Source organism: Stegostoma tigrinum, chromosome 8 (assembly GCF_030684315.1).
Source record: "Stegostoma tigrinum isolate sSteTig4 chromosome 8, sSteTig4.hap1, whole genome shotgun sequence".
NCBI lineage: Eukaryota > Metazoa > Chordata > Chondrichthyes > Orectolobiformes > Stegostomatidae > Stegostoma > Stegostoma tigrinum.
Genome location: NC_081361.1, coordinates 79,755,357 through 79,772,760, shown reverse-complemented (window position 1 = coordinate 79,772,760; position 17,404 = coordinate 79,755,357). Strand labels below are relative to the sequence as shown.

At 39.5% G+C, this 17,404-nt stretch overlaps 1 protein-coding gene across 12 annotated transcripts in view; it reads left to right on the top strand.

Annotated features, from left to right (window-relative positions):
* Window positions 1–17,404, top strand: part of szt2 (SZT2 subunit of KICSTOR complex) — a 238,193-nt gene that overhangs the window by 1,099 nt on the left and 219,690 nt on the right. For all 12 annotated transcript variants that reach the window (XM_048538804.2, XM_048538813.2, XM_048538805.2 and 9 more), the window contains exons 2-11: window positions 569–694; window positions 1,574–1,747; window positions 8,661–8,831; window positions 9,907–10,038; window positions 10,727–10,886; window positions 11,199–11,305; window positions 11,390–11,591; window positions 11,682–11,852; window positions 13,918–14,149; window positions 14,280–14,409. In XM_048538804.2, the coding sequence (XP_048394761.2) occupies window positions 569–694; window positions 1,574–1,747; window positions 8,661–8,831; window positions 9,907–10,038; window positions 10,727–10,886; window positions 11,199–11,305; window positions 11,390–11,591; window positions 11,682–11,852; window positions 13,918–14,149; window positions 14,280–14,409 (1,605 nt within the window). The remainder of the gene's footprint in view (window positions 1–568; window positions 695–1,573; window positions 1,748–8,660; window positions 8,832–9,906; window positions 10,039–10,726; window positions 10,887–11,198; window positions 11,306–11,389; window positions 11,592–11,681; window positions 11,853–13,917; window positions 14,150–14,279; window positions 14,410–17,404) is intronic.

The window sequence follows — 17,404 nt, the reverse complement described above, 5'->3', positions numbered from 1 at the left end:
CATCAGACTTGCAGGATAACAACTCTGATGCTTTTAAATATTTCTTTGCCTGCTGGGAGATTGTGATGTTTCACAAAATGGTTGTGTTTGGCTACTGAAAAATGTCTGGTTCTGAATATCAGGGGAAAAAAAATAGAAGTAGTAAATTCTCTTTTGGGTTTAACATGAACTTTTCATGATCATCTATGATCATATTGAATGGTGGTGCAAGCTTGAAGGAAAGAATGCTTACTCCACCTATTTTCTATGTTTGCAAGAAGTAAAGAGAGACATAGGAAGGTATCTACTTCCAATTAGAAATGCTATATTTGATTTAATAACCTTTTTCTTGCTGATGAAGTGTAAAATGGACTTCCATTGAGTGCCTTAGTTGCTTAATTTTATGAGAAGTTAATCGAAGGACCAAAGAAAGAAAGCAAACTAAGGAGCAGAAAGAAAATCACTCAAATCTCATTGATGCAAAATCATCCAAGTATTTATAGTCTTATTAATGTGTGATCTTGTATACTAGTAGAGCTTCTGGTGACCTAAAGTTCTAGTTCCAAGTCACATACTTTTGTTTTGACAGGTGGAAGAAGCAGGACAGGTTTTCTTGCTTATGAAGAAGGAATATCGGATTTCCCGCAATGTAAGATTAGCTTGGTTTCTCAACAGACTGAATCAAAGCATTCGACCGATGTCCACGTCAGAGCTTGTGAGTGAAACGGTGCCTTGAATTGTTCTGTGACCTCTTTGTGAGAACATGGATGAAGTAGTGGGAACCTAATATGGTGTATTAATCTTTGCATGAAAAGTAAATTGCAATCTCAGTACATTGGGAGAAAATTAGATGGTCATGTTCTTAGTTTAAAATATCTATTTGTAACACAAGTATTTTCAGGACATGTTAGAATAGATAATTACACTAATGTAATTGCCCTGTTGTTTTCTGAAATGACTGAGAATGTGAACTCATTAATTTTTTCCGCCCTCCCCCACCACCGACTCAAACAAAGGACACAGCGTCCAACTGAAGTGAAAAAAATATAATATTTGTGAATTGAAATTGGGACCTTCTTGGTCTGCATGGCTCAGTTTGACATAATAGAGTGCTGGTAGCCACTGAGCCAACATGCAAAATCTCCTGATATTACCCAAGATTGTGGATTGATCATGCAATGATGGGAAGCCCTAGTGATTCTGAGAAAATCTGTAATTTTTTTCCCCCTTCAGCTGTTGATCCAGTTCCCTTTTGAACCTGCCTCCTCCATATTCTGAGGAAGTGCATTTGAAATTGTAACCACTCCCTGCGTAGAAGTTTTTTCCTCACATTGATTTTGCTAATCAACCCAAATTGGTGGTGTTTTATTTTTGTCCTTCTGCCAGTGGACATAGATCCTGGCAGTGTTGGAGTGAACCTATCTGTAAGCTTTTTCAGACATTTCTATCAAATTTCTTATTAATCTCTAAGGGGAACAATCTCAGCATCTTTCATTTATTCAGTAATTGAAGTCCTTTTATTCCTTTTTGCTTTATAATAGTTGTAACATATGCCATTGTGATGCATCTCACAATTATCCTTTCTCTCTTACAGAGCAACTCCAACAATGAATTGGATGTTCTCAGTGTCCTACCAAAAGGCTGGCAACCAGATGAACCAGTTGCTGATCAAACGTACCAACTGGTACCCTCAACCACTATTACCTTCCTTGCTCAGCGATACCGCTTTGTTATTGAGCTGGATCTCAGTCCATCTACAGGGATTGTGGTGAGTAATTGTTGCATTTGGTGGGAAGAGAGAGAGGTGGCACGGTGGCTCAGTGGTTACCCCTACTGTCTCACAACACCAGGGACCAGGGTTTGATTCCAGCCTTAAGTGCCTGTCTGCATGGGGCTTGCATGTTCACCCTGTGTCTGCTTGGGTTTCTGCTGGTTGATTTGGTTTCCTCCCACAGTCCAAAGATGTGCAGTTTAGGTGGATTGGCTATGTTCAAGTGTTCCATAGTGTCTACAGATGTGCAGGCTAGGTGGACTAGCCATGGTAAAAGCAGGGTTATGGGGATCAGGTGGATGGCTGGGTCTTGAAAAGATGCAGTACCAAGGGTCAGTGCAGATTCGATGGGTTGAATGGACTCTGTCCGCACAGTGGGGATACTGTGATTAAATTTGAAGCTATCGAAAGTGAACATCTCAATAAATATTTTGAATTTCATCAGCTTTGACAAAAAGTTTTCTTTAATTACATGTATGCATATTTTAAAATATTTTATTTGAAGAGATGCTGGTGTACAGGATGAACAGCGTTTATTTCCCATCTCTAATTGCCCTTGAGAAGGTGGTGGTATGCCGCCTTCTTGAACCACTGCAGCCCATGTGACGTCAGTGGATTTTAATTGAGTGATCTTGTCGGAATGGCGACATGGTTTGTTGTCAGGATGTTAATGGCTTAAAGAGGAACTTGCAGGCGTTTGAATTTCCATGTATCTGTTACCCTTGCTCTTCTAGGAAGTGGAGATCAAGAGTTTGGAAGGTATTTTCTAAGGACCCTGTGTGAGTTGTAAACAGTGAACAGTGCAGCCACAGTGTTTCATGGTGTTGGTTAAATTGCCAATCACTTGGGCTGTTTAGTCCTGGATGGTGTCATGCTTCTTGAGTATAGTTGGAACTGCACCTGTGCAGACAAGTAGGGAGTGTTCTGTCATATTCCTGACGTGTGTGTGTAGATGATGGACAGATATTGGGGAGACAGGGTGAGTTACTTCTCTCAGAAGTTGCAGCCTCTGACCTGCTGTTATAGCCATGTTATTTATGTAACTATTACTGTTCAGTTTTTGATCAGTTATGACTCCCTTGAATGTTGACAGCGGGGGATACAGCGATGGTAATGCCATTTAATGTCAAGGAAGGATTGTTAGATTCTCTCTTGTTAGAGACAGTCATTGCTTGGCGTTTGTGTAGTGTGAATGTTACTTGTCATATATAAAGCTGTGCACCGCACAACTGTTGAGAGGCTTCATACACACCAGTAAACGTGCCAGTGAGTTAGAAATAAAAAAGGGAGGACTCAGTATCAGTATATTAGAAGCACCCAAATAATCAGTGGGCAATTGAGAACTAGATATGTAGTTAGCTCGGTAAGGCATGTAAAAATAATAGGGTAATAGAGGATTTCAGTTGCCCCAATATTAGTTGAGATTGTCATAGTATCAAGGGTCTGGAGGTGGTAGATGCCTTAAAAAGTGTCCATTTCATGTCAACATGTAGATAGTCCTACAAGGGATGAGCCTGGTGTGTAATGACATGCCACAGAGATCAATGCTGGATTGCTTATTGATAACAGTGTGGAGCTGGAAGAACATGAAATGTCAACTTTCCTGCTCCTCTGATGCTGCCTGGTCTGCTGTGTTCTTCTAGCTCTACAATGTTATCTCTGACTCCAGAATCTGCAGTTCTTTATTATCTCTGAGTGAGATATAACCCCACAACGAATTAGGATGCCCACCTTAAAGAAGGTGTCCTGCTCCCTCTGTAAAGACCTCAGTGGATCTCTCTCCCGTTGCAACCCTCTGGTAATCTCCTCTGCCCCGAAACTCTTTGACCACACACTCGAGCAAACCCGGTACTCCAGCTACATCTCCTTTCTCAGTACCTGCCTATGGAACCAGGCCATCCCCAGTAGACTCCAGTCTACATTCAGGCCATCCCAATTTGGTCCTGACTGTAATAACCTCTACGTACATGTCATCCAGATCCTCCAAAAATGGTTTTCAGCAATATGCTGGCATCTTCTGATACTACAATCGACCTTACCCCAGCTCAGTGCCTCCTTCTCCCAGACCAGCAAAGGACCGCTTCTGTTTTTCATTCTGCGCAAGATCCACACCCATTTCTGAAGAAATCCTGACCTGAAATGTCAACTTTCCTACTTCTCTGATGCTGCCTGGCCTGCTGTGTTCTTCCAGCTCTGCACTGTTGTCTCTGACTCCAGCATCTGCAGTTATTGCTGTCTCTGGGTTGCTTATTGTTTATGACATTCATAAATGATGTAGATGAGAATGTTGTGAGGGATGATAAGTAAGATTGTGGATGACAAAAAAATTGACCTAGTGGTTGACAGTGATAGAAATATATTAAATTATAGTAGGATATAGATGGATTGGTCAGATGAGCAGATCAGTGACAGATGGAATTTAATTGTGTTAAATGTGAGGAGGTGCACTTTGGAAGAAGGTGCAAAACAAGAGAAATACTCAAAAAATGACAAGACACTAGGAAGCTCAGAGAAACAGAGGAATGTGTGTGCTTGTCCACAGATCCCTGAGGGTGACAGGACAGCTTAATAGAGTAATTAAGACAAAGAGGACACTTGTCTTTATTAGTCATGGCACAGATTATACGTGCAAGGAGGTCATGTTGGAGGTTGCCGAACTTTGATTCGCTCACAGCAGGAGTACTGTGTGTAGTTCAAGTCACCACAGTACAGGAAGGATGTGATTGCACTGGAGTGGGTGCAAAGGAGATTCATCAGTATGTTGCCTAACGGGGAGCATTTCAGTTCTGAAGAGAGTCTCCATTAGCTCGGGTTGTTTTCTTTGGGGTGGAGAAGGTTGAAGGTGGACTTAATGGAGGTGTATAAAATTATCGGGGGGATGTAGACAGATTGAAGAGAAAGCAGCTGTTCCCCTTTGTAAAAGGGCCAGGAACAAGGAGGCACAATTTTAAAAATTAAAGGAGATTTAGAGGGGATTTGGGGAAAAACTTTTTCAGACAGAATATGGTGGGGGTCTGGAATGCACTGACTGGGAGGTGAGCTGAGATGGAATCCGGACAGCCTTTAAAAGTACTTGGTTGAGCACTGTAAGTGCCATATCATTAAAAGCTATGGGCCTAATGCGGCAAATGAGACTAGTGTATGTATTAGTTATTTTTGGCATTGATGGGCTGAAGGGCCACCTCTGTAATGAATGGTTCTATGACTGTGAAAAAATGTTAGGGTAAGTATTGCTTATCACCCAAAGCTGAATGATGTCCAGGTCTTAAACTGCATTTGTATCTGTGGAGCTGTGAATTGTACTGAATATGATGCAGTCATTAGCAAATGTGGAGGGAAAGTCATTGATGAAGGAGCTGTAAGTGGTTGGGCCAAGGACACCACCCTAGGGAAGTAGAGTCTTGTAGCACAGTGATAGTGTCTCTAACTGTGGGCCAGGAGACATGGGTTCAAGTCCACCTGCAACAGATGTGGGAAATTACCCTCTCTGTGCAAGTTGATCAGAACATATCTACCCTGAGGAAATCCTGCAGCAATATCTTGGGACTGAGTTGACACACCTGAGGCAACCACACAGCCATCTTCCCTTGTCTTATGTTTGATTCTGACCGGTGGATTGTTTTCTCTAATTCCTGTTGAATCCAGTTTTGTTCAGGCTCCTTGATGCCGGACATCTGGTGTTCAGCTCTTTTGGCTATATTCGGACCAAACCTTTAACGAGATCAGGAACCGAGCGGGTCTAGTGAAACCCAAACTTAGCATTAGTGAATGTGATTTGCTGAGTAAGTGGCACTTGATGGCACCGTTTATGACCCTTTCAATCACTTGTCTGATGATTAAGATGGGATGATAATTGACTGGGTTGGATTTATCCTGCTTTGTGCACAGGGCATACGTCGGTATTTTCCACATTGCAGGGTAGCTGAGTATAGTACGTAAATCTCCTGACATTTTTTTGAGGTGAGGAATAAAATTAATGATGGCTTCTGAAATGCAATTGGATTAAAAATATCAAGAATGGGCCTTGCAGGCTCTCGGGATTGTCATTTGTTGAGTACAAAGAAACAGGTCGGGATGATTTTTGGCTTGGTAGCTCTACTCTGGCTCGTGGTATTAGTTTCAGCTTGTGACATATAGATTTCTATGATTGATTGCCTAGTATTTTCCAAGTTTTAGCCAGAGTCTGTAGAACCTCGAACAAAATCTTTGGGTAATTTGTTCTAATTTTGCTGTGTGTCGTTCAGTATCAAATTTATTTCTTAACATGGTGCTCATATAAGTGCAATTTTTGCTGGGGAGAGCATACACTTTGCTTGTAAATCCTTCCGATATGGCTTTATAAAAACAAACTGGTCTTCTAATGGATAGTATTATCCACAGTCTATTTTTCCGACTCTTGTTATCATCATAGTAGAGTATCAAAGACATTGAAAAGGACCAGTTAAAATGACCAAGCTGTTGTTAAAATGTTAAAAATATGATTTTTGCAAAAGTTTCACTTGCCCCCTGCCAAACTAAAAAGACACTAAACCTCTTAGTAATATCAAAAATATAAGAAAGATAAAATTTAGTGAACTATTGAGAAAGTTGGATTGTCAACAGAGAATAATTTGATTGAAGAAAATTCTATGAGTGAAAGGGAAAGAGCTGAGATTGAAGATACCCATCTCCAAAAAACAAGTATGTACAGTGGACTTGTATTGAACTGTGGTGTCATCCTGTGAGCTTGTTTATGGTTGGATTAAATGTCATCTGATCAGTCAGAACGTTAGAGTCTAAGTGGGCTTAAGGTGGACAAGTAACACTGGCACCACACAAATATCAGGCTATGACTATCACCAATAAAAGTGAATCTAACCACTGCCCCCTTGGCATTCAACGGTGTTACTGTCACTGAATCCCCCATTACCAATGTCCTGGGGGTTGTCTTTGACCAGAAACTCAAATGGACTCACCCCACAAATACTGGCTACAAGAGCAGGCCAGAAGCTAGGAATGCTGTGGGGAGTAACTCATTACCTGACTCCCCAAGGCCTGTCTGCCATCTACAAGGCACAAGTGAGGAGTGTGATGGAATACTTCCTACTTGCCTGGATGATTGCAATCCCAACAACAGTCAAGAAGCTTGACATCATCCATGACAAAGCAGCCCGCTTGATTGGCACTTCATCCACAAGCATTCACTCCCTCCACCACTGATGCTCAGTAGTAGCAGGTATATGTGAACATCACCACCTTCAAGTTTGTCTCCGAGGCACTCACCGTCCTGACTTGGAAATATATCAAGGTCAAAAATCACACGACACCAAGCTATAGTCTAACAGGCTTATTTGAACACAGGCTTTTGGAGCCTCTCTCCTCCTTCAGGTGTCAGTGAGGGATGTGGCATCAGACAGAGACTTTATAAGCAAAAGATAAAAGAGTCATAGAACTGATACAAACGTATTGAACAAACCTAAGATGACTGTTAGACCTTTAATCTGTTAGAAAGTATTAATATGCAAACCCCGGAACTTCTTTCAAGTCATTGCCCTGAAATAACTCCCATATGCTCTGTCTAGTACCCACACTCTCATGCGCACACACACACGTGTGCATGCACACACACATACATGCACTCACTCACTCTCTCTCCTCCCCCTTTCCCTCCCAAACAGACAGACACACGCGCGCCGCGTGTACCCACACTCTCAAATCTATGGGGTGAATTTACATTTGCAGATTAGTAATTGTAGGTACATTCTATTTTGTTCAAAAACACACAATTTGTAGACACAATCAGTTAATGGGGCATTTTACAAATTTCTGCTTTGGAAATAAAACCAGTCTGACTCCTAAGTTAATATGCAGCCTGATCTAAACAAGGCCTCACTCCTAAAATACATTGTCTGACCTGAGATCTCACCTCTAGTATACTGATAAAACCTTTATTTATCTTGTGGCAGTGACTTGAAAGAAATTCTGGGGTTTGCATATTTATTCCTTTCTAACTGATTAAAGATTTAACAGCCATCTTAGGTTTGGTAAATACATTCACATAAGTTCTAGGGACCTTTGATCTAAATTTTGTGTCTGATGCCTCCTCTTTCACTGACACCTGAAGAAGGAGCTAGACTCCAAATGCTTGTGTCTTTAAATAAACCTGTTTGACTATAACCTGATGTTGTGTGACTTTTGACCTTGTTCACCCCAGTCCAACACCGGTACCTCCGCATCATGGAAATATATTGCCGTTCCTTGACTGTTGTTGGGTCAAAATCCTGGAATTCCCTCCCTAATGGAATTGTGGGTCAACCCACAGTAGGTGGACAGCAGCAGCTCAAGAAGATAGCTCACCACCACCCTTTAAGGGGCAACTAGAGACGGGCAATAAATGCTGTCCAGCCAATGATGACCACATCCCACAAATGAATAAAAGAAATTCTGTTCAAGTAATAAAGGAATGCTCCAATGTCAAATTGCCATCTTTCAGATGACAAATTAAGCCGAGGGCTGTCTGTTCAGTGAAAATGGAAATAATCTTGGAATATCGTGGAAGTGTGAATATTCAAGCAGTATCATGGTGCACATTTACTTCAGCAAAAATAAATGATTGGATTGCTTGTCTCGGTTGCCCTTTAAGGAATCTTGAAGTGCCTAGGTTAGTTGTCGTTTTTGCCTATAGAACACGAGTGAAAATATTTGAAAAAGAATTCTGTTTGTTCTGAAGCACTTTGGCAGGTGCTGAGCAGGTGAAAGCTGCAATATGAGTGCACATTCTGCTTTTATCTTCAGCCTATCTCACTGTTTTATTGCTTGTAGGAAGTGCAGTCCCACTTTGAAGCTAGATTTTGAAAAAAATAGGAGTATCCCTCTTTTCTAATTGCATGTTTATTATTTATTCAGTGAACTGATTGTAAATGTTTCACAGGATGATTCTACCGGAGAGCTGATTTTTGATGAAGTGTTTCATGCGCTCTCGAAGTGCTTACTGGAATTATTGCGACCATTTAAAGTCCCGGGTACGGATATAGTATTTCAGCCAGAGATCTACGTTACCATTCTTGCTTATTCTTCTATCATCGGACTTCAGTCTCACCAGGTAAGTACTTGGTTATCTTTAACAATTTCTCTGCCTCATGCTATTGATAATAATTTCATAGCCAATATTTTGTTTAATGAAAATACAAAGCAGTCATTGGATTTGATTACTGCCAACTCCCCTCCGCTGTCACTGCCAAAGAAGTTACTGTGTCTGCTTTTATTTGAAAAGTTAAAATTTACTTAATTCATTGACAAATAAACAGAAGTGTATTTTAAGTGAGCTGGTACTGTGCCAAGCTTGTATATGTAGAAAGATCTTTATTTCCGTTTCATGCAGCTTAATATGGCTATTTTTTCTGACAATCCAAGACTACATAATTTTTTTTTGGTTCATTCTTTCTCTTGCTATCATTCCTTCTTTCTACAAGTGGAAGAATCTTGTGTTGGCTACACTCTCAATACCGGCAATTTTGACTGCTATTTTGACAGACTAGATAAAACTTGACTCAGGAGAACAGAGAGCCTGATAAGTGAGAGAGATTTGAGTTTGAATCATGTACTTTTGGTTGTTCGGTGAAACGGCAGGACACATCTTTTCCTTCTAGAATCCGAGTTCAAATTGCATGGAAGTGAACAAATGGCAATTTTTCTCCATTTGTTGTAATAGTATCAAGTAAAATTATTTGAGTGCTGAAGCTACATGTCAAAAATTGAGAAAATTTAATTTCTAGATGATGCTCAATGAATTAGTTTTTGTACTAAATGAAATGTATCAGCCCGAGGTTAGAGTAAATATGCAATATTCAGCTGGCAAAGTTAAATTATTATTTGATTTTAGGCTCATTGGTTCAAATGTGTGCTATATATAAACTGGCAATGCATGATATCAAAATTGAGTAGACAAAGGTAGAAATGGGCCATGCAGCACAGTGTAGGTTATTTCTTAACCTGTTGTGAACAAAGCACTTCTGTAAAAATCTCTGTTTTTGGCAAAATTAGTCACTGTTCTTTAATTTAATTTTATAATTCTTCAGAATTCTTCCTCCTGTCTGCAAATGCACATGTGCTTGTGTGCAACTACGGTAGAGACCCTTGTAGGTGACTTTTTTGATCTTTGCATATATGTATTATAGGTTCTAGTTCAAGGCTATTTATTGGATCGAAGCAGCTTGGATACTTTCCATCAGCACATCTATCAGCAGTTACGAGCATTTGAAAACAATGTAGCTGAAGTTCTTCAACAGTACTACAAGCCCAAAATGCAGGTCAGTATCTAAGTAAAAGTGGAGGGAGAAAGAAACTCAGTCATCTGAGTATCCTAAATGATATTACTACCAATCTGTTGTCTCAGAGTCTAGTGTGAGGTATGGAGTTCATTTTTTTTTAGTTCAGTAAAGAGCACTTCTGATGTGATGAGTTAATATGTCTTGTTTGAAATTGTAGATGAAACAATGTCTTCCTAATATGTGCCAAATTTTAACTGGAAAGAGAGCATGTGTTTTATCATGCTCCGTCTAAAATGCTGCATATTCAAGCAGTAATATTTTTGACCTGAATATGCAGGAAAATTCAATATCTCACACCTGTCAAAAAGAAAAGCCACATTATTAATTCTCAAGCAGCTGGTAATGCATGAGTGCAACAGCCTGGTCTGGTGATAAACCTATATTTCAGTGCTCCAGCCTGTCATGTATGGTGGTGCATGGATGTTCCTTTCTCTCCCTTCACCACCACCCCAGGAAGTAAACTTCCAATTCTTTGACCTATAAAGGATAAACTACATATTAACCAGCCACCTCCCTTCTAAGGAAATTCAAATGAACTGATCCAGTGAGCTACAAATGCAACACAACCTTGATTGTAAAGATGTGCACAAATGGTTATAATTTTAATTTTGCACTGGTAGTTGCTCATTTTGGTTTCCTATCTAATCTTCAGTTTCTTGTATCACAGTCTGATAGGTCCATTTTATCCCAAGGGGATGCTACTGACTTCTATGATCAGTCCTCACGCAAGATGACATTTTCCATGGTAACACCAGATATGGGACTCGTCAACATGATCCGCAGTGGAATCCTTGCACTTCAGCTGCTGCCATCCAACTCCAGTGCAGGTTAATACTTTGTGTATAATAGAGTCATAAATCGAAGACAATCTGATCCTTGTTTTAAATTCTGACAATAAGGAATTGCTTACTTTAAACCTCAACAGGATTAATTTGTGCCCATAAAGGTTCAGAAGATTCAGTTGGAGCATATTAAATATTGTGATGGTTGTGTGAACTGCGATCCAGGAGTTGACACCAAAAGTTCACAGTACTTGGATAATATAGAAGCTCACTATTCCGCTGAATATGGTAACTTAATGTGACCTATTTACAGTGTTATTTCAAAAGTTTGCGTGAATGACCCTATTTCTATTACAGGTATAATAATCATCACTGATGGTGTAACAAGTGTACCAGATGTTGCAGTGTGTGAAACATTGTTAAACCAACTACGTGGTGGCACAATTGCTTGTTCTTTTATACAGGTGATCATATATTTTGATATGCCTTTGAACTTAATAAACCAAATTGCTTTTGTAGTTGTATAAATCTTATTGTGATCTTTATAGGTTGGAGGTGTGTATTCGTATGATTGCAGCTTTGGTTACGTACCAAACTTGGAGTTAATGAAATTCATAGCAATGGCAACATTTGGATCCTACATGTCCACATGCCCAGAAAGTAACCTCAATATGAATGCATACCACAAAGCTTTTCTACTGTACAGCTTCCTGAGACCTGGAGAGTCAATGAACCCAGAATATTACTGTGGCAAGTATATCTACAAGAAATTTGTTTATTTTGTGCCATTTGATGTCTGGCCTTTCTATTCCTAAATTATTTGTTTTTCTGCAAATCTAGTTTCCCAACATAAACTGTTCAATGAGCACCTGGTGTCTGCCAGCAGTAATCCTGCACTGGCCATGAGACGAAAGAAACATGCTGAGAATGAGGTGCATGCAGACCTGACTAGTGTTGTCTCAGTACGGTTGCGTGAGGGCTACACAGTGAAGGAACTTAATATCACTAAAGGTAAACAAATACTGCTAAATTGTCAGAGCAATCTAGTGAAGTAATAATGGGGAGGGCAATGGTTTGAAGTGTTAATATGCCTGGGACTGCACAATGGATGGATTAGATCAGTTTGGGTGATATTATAGAGTGGAACCGCAGTAGATTAGTTGTTGAAATGATCATGATTTTGTAAATTGTGTCGCAGGGAAGTCTTGTGGCTCAGATAGTAAATCCCCTACCTCTTAACCAAAAGCTTTCATTCTATTCTGGACTTGTTAACCAAGGAAGGAGTATTCACAGCATTGCCAAAGAGATTGGCCAACAACCTGCAGGGCCTGCCAGTACGGCAGTTGGATAAAGAGAGATTCTTGGTTTACTATGTGTGTTGCAGAATTATACCTCTCCAGCTATAATCACTCATCTCTGAACAGAGCAGAGATGCCTATGGTCGTTAGTGGACATTGTGGATTTATGGATGATTGGAAATTGCTACTATCTGAGCCACAAGACTTCCGTACAGACACAATTTACAAAATCACGATCATTTCAACAACTGATCTACTGGGGTTCCACTCTATAATATCACCCAAACCGATCTAATCCATCCCATGTGCTACTAACAAACCACTATATCAAGAGTTAGATTTTACATCTGTGACAGTATTTATCATGAATATGATGAGCTTAGTTTCAAATCGGAAGCCTTGCATTTCTGTCAGTTTTCATGACTGCTACACCTCTCAAAATGCGTTAGAATCAATTTAATACTGTTTGGAGTGTAGTCACTGTTGTAGGAAATATGGCAGCCAATTTGTGCATATTAAGCTCTCGCAAGCAACAACATGATAATGACCAGACAATCTGTTTTGTAATATTGATTAGAAAGTTATGTATCAAAGCACATGGGCTAACTCCCTGTTCTTCAAAATATTGCATTGAGATCTTTCCTCACCATCTCCAAGGTAGATTTGATGTCTGTTTAAGGCTTCATCTGGTATGCAGCACCTCCCACTGAACAGCACTGCTTTAGTATTACACTATAGTGTCAGTCTTGTTTTTATGTCCAGAACCTGATGTTGGCTTTTGTAACAATTTTCAAATTCCCTGAAGTCACCTGACACCAGATTGTAGTCCGGCAGATTTATTTGAAATCACAAGCATTCGAAATGCTGCTCCTTTGTCAAGTTGTGATTTCAAATAAACCTGTTGGACTATAACCTGCTGACAGTTATAACAGCTGAATAACCAGCAAAGGGATGACCTATAATCCGATTAAATGAGGCAGAGGGATAATTTTAAAAAATTAAAAATGAGGTGGTGCCGGAGGCATTCATTCAGTTTCTCTCCTGCACCACCTTATTTTTAATTTTTTGTAATTATCCCTCTGCCTCATTTAATTGGATTATAGGTCATCCCTTCAGTTATTCAGTTGATCAGCTGTTGATGCTTTACTCACCATCTAATATGCTTTATCACCTACAAAGACCTCCTGACACTCCATTCACACCAGTTGTATGATCTTTTGATCTCTCTGCCTATAAACCCCAGTGTCTGTGTGCTCTTCTTTCTCATGCACCTGACGAAAGCTTGTGATTTCAAATAAACCTATTGGACTACAACCTGCTGTCATGTGACTTCTGACTTTGCACGTGGCTTAGGTGGTCACTGTGTGGAAGCACTACCTGACCTAGATTTTTTTTAAAACCCTTCAGTAGAGAAAGCGATTCCATAAGCCATTAATTTAAAAATAAACTATCGCAACCAATTAAGTACTTTAGTGCTTGTGAACTAAGTTACCTGCTGTGTAGAAAACCAACAAGGCAGACCAATGCTGTAGAAGGACCACACAGCTTGAGTGTCATTGTTTTTTTTCGCTTCGCATTTCGCATGTTACGTCAGGTTGCCATAATAATGCTTGATCACCTTGATATCAACCAGCATCTTTTTGGATTTGCAGGGTGATGTTATAGCCTGATTCTTGCTTACTGGCACACGTGGTTGGGTCATTTCAGCCCTGAAAGGCAATCATATTTGTGGCTTTTAAGATTTTATACTCCTCTATTCATTCATTTTTGGACTTTAGGTGGAACTCAGTTGGAAGTGAAACTAATGCTGCTATGGAAACACAACATGAGGATTGAATATCTTGTGGTAGCATCATGGCCTCTAGATGCAGCCAAACGTTTGACCTGGGTGGAGGTAACAATGGAGGGCAGCTATGATATGCTCCATGACATTAGCTGCACTATGAGGAAACCAATAACCAGCCCATATCGCACCACAGTTATTCGGCGGTTCTGGAACACTCTGCAGAGGTAAGTATGTAGACTTGCATGTCAAAAATTGAAAATGTTGTGTATTTGTCAGAACAAAGGGGAGGGGCATGTTTGTTTCTTGTTGTTATGAGAAAAAAATAGCTAATGTATGTATCATGTACTTCCATAGTATTAATCAGACAGATCAGATGCTGGTTCATCTCAAATCCTTCAACACTATCCCTGAGCATTACACCATCCCAGAGAGCACCAAGAATGGGGTTCCATTATTCTACATCCCACCAGGATCGACCACACCGGTATTGTTCAGTTAGTTATCTGTATAAACTAATATATTTCAAAATCACTTGAATGCATAAATATTCTGTAGATACCAATAAATTCAGAATATTCTGAATAAACCAGTAATTAGTGATTCTGTGGATTCCTGTTTCAATCATTGCCTTTTTATTAAAGAAAAAAGTAATTTTCATGAGGTTATACAAAAACAGCAGAAGGAAAAGTGTGTACAGTATTTCCTTGACTTGGCATATGCTGTGTTTTTTGATATTGGCTCTCACTGTATAAATGCAAATTCCATCTATCCATGTATGTTTTGAAACCATTTTGACATTGGTTATAAATCAGTAAGAATCTCTAGTTCTTGTAAGAATTGTTGAATGAATTTTGCATATTTGTCTGCTTGCAGTATTGTTGATAAGGTTAGCAAATGAAGAAGGGGAGAAAAGGTCACTTTTTAAATGCCTGCCAAATTTATTATCATTAAGCAAATACTATCTAGATAAAATTTCTGCTTGTGGTTAGAATACAAGCAAACCCTAATCCATCCCTCATGTCCAAAAATTAAATATTATCTAATCAATAGATAACCTGATGAGGTATGCCCTTAATGGGCCACAGAGGTGTCCAGGGGATGTTGACGAGAATGATCTCAGGAATGAAGGGATTGCCACATGAGGGGTTGAGGATTCTGTGTCTGTAGTCAGTCGAGTTTAGAAGGCTGAGGGAGGAACAGGTGGAAACTTACAGAATACTGAGAGACCTAATAGAGTGGACATGGAGAAGATGTTTCTATGAATAGCAAAGACTAAAATTTCTTCAGCCTGAGAATTAGTTAATCTATGAAGCTTATTTCCACTGAAGACTGTGGAGTGTATTTAAGACAGGTTTTGATAGGTTCTTGATCAATAAGGGATCAAAGTTGACAAGGAGAATGGAGTAGAGAAACAAAACTGATGTGATTGAATAGTGGAGTAGACTCTGAATTAATTCTGCGCCTATGTCTTACGGTCTTAATGTCAATATTAGTTGTGATTTAAGGCATTATATGATGTAATTAATTTGGAAGACTAATAATTATAAGAAAATATGACATTAGTCTTGTGTTTCTTTCTTTTTGAACAACTTAACTACTATTGTCATCAGAGTTTTGTTTTCGGTGCTTTCATATTTAATTGGAAAATATAACTTATTGAAAATACAATTTCATTTTGTTTTCTGCAATCAGCAATGCAAAATATTTAATCTCATATAGGCTAAGGTAAGATCATATGAGTAAGGTCATGTTATATCAAAATTAAAACTGGAAACTCCGAAATTACATAGTTGGCTAAAATATATAAATAAGAGAAAATACCACAAATGAAATTAAATGTCGATGTGTTAAAGTGCTGCTGGTCAGAAGAAAAGATGGATGCTGCATGTTCATTTATATGTTGAGATAACAAAGGAATAAGAGATTGTAGCAAAATCTTTCAAAGCTGATAGAATATCAAACTGTGCTCAAAACAATACAATGTAAGTCATGATAAAAACTACACAGTACTCCAGTCAAACTGCAGCTTAAATGTAGTGTGCATTACTACCGTTTCTGTTCTAGGTCAACTGTAGTCTTCCAGCAAAACCCAATGCAGACTGGAGGGACAGCATTTAATTTTCTGCTTAAAACATTTTACAGTATTCAGGGCTCAGCATTGAGTTCATTAACTCACTCCTCCACTTTGATTGCAAACTCCCCTCCCTCTTAGTTGCATGGATTTGCTTTCAGCAAAGCTGACCATTTTTCTACTGTTCTACTATTCATTGTCTATTCTGTATCTATACTACCATTGATATACCCTTTACCTTTTGCTGTGGGCACTCTCACCATCTGTTCTGCTAGCCCCTTCATCCTTGGCAACAGCATAAAACCTATTGTTTATTATTTCCCTTTGATTTCAAAGAAGAATCCTATTGGACTGTTTCTCTCTCCAAGATGCTGCAAAACATCAGTTCTGAGGAAGAGTCACTGGACCTGAAATGTTAACTCTGCTTTTTCTTTCTCAGATGCTGCCAGACCTGCTGAGCTTTTCCAACAACTTTGCTTTTGTTGACTTTTTATTTCAGATGTCTAGCATTTGTGTTATTTTGTTTTTTTTTTAGAACGTGTCCATAGTGGATCACAGAGGGAACAATTCTAGCGAACAATATTGCTGTCTAGATTATGAAAAATCTATTGAGCGACTTTGCTTTCTTCACCCTTGAATGGAAGTTTCTCTGAGGGGTCCTATAATAGTGTATAAGACGGTAAACATAAAACAGTACCACATAAGATTAGGGTCTTTGGCCCACCATGTCCGTGCCAACCATGGTGCTGTTTTAAACTAATCCCATCTGCCTGCAAATGATTGATATCCCTCTATTCCCTGCCTGTTGATGTGTATGTCTAAATGCCTTTTAAACTTTGCTGTGAAATATTCTACTGCCTCTTCTCCTGGCAGTGCATTTCAGGCACCTATCATCCTCTGTATGGAAAAACTTTACTTGCTCATCTCCTTTAAACTTCCTATCTCTCACCTTAAACTTATGCCCCCTCATATTTGTCATTTTCATCTTGGGAAAGAGACTGATTACCAACGATATTCATTCCTCATAATTTTTTATACTTCACTGAGGTCCCCCCTCAGCCTCCGATGCTCTAGTGAAAACAATCTTACGTTTGTCCAACCTCATGTTATTGCTAATATACTTCAATCCAGGCAACATCCCAGTAAACTGCTTCTGCACCCTCTCAACAGCCTCCATGTGCTTCCTACAGTGTGATTACTGGAACCGTATTCCACGTATGGCCTATGTCAGTTGCAACATGACTAGCCAACGTTTATATTTGGCGATAACAAGGTGTAGAGCTCGATGAGCACAGCAGGCCAAGCAGCATCAGAGGAGCAGGAGGGCTGACATTTCGGGCCTAGACCCTTTTTCAGAAATGGGGTGAGGAAGGTGTTTCTGAAATAAATAGGGAGAGAGGGGGAGGTG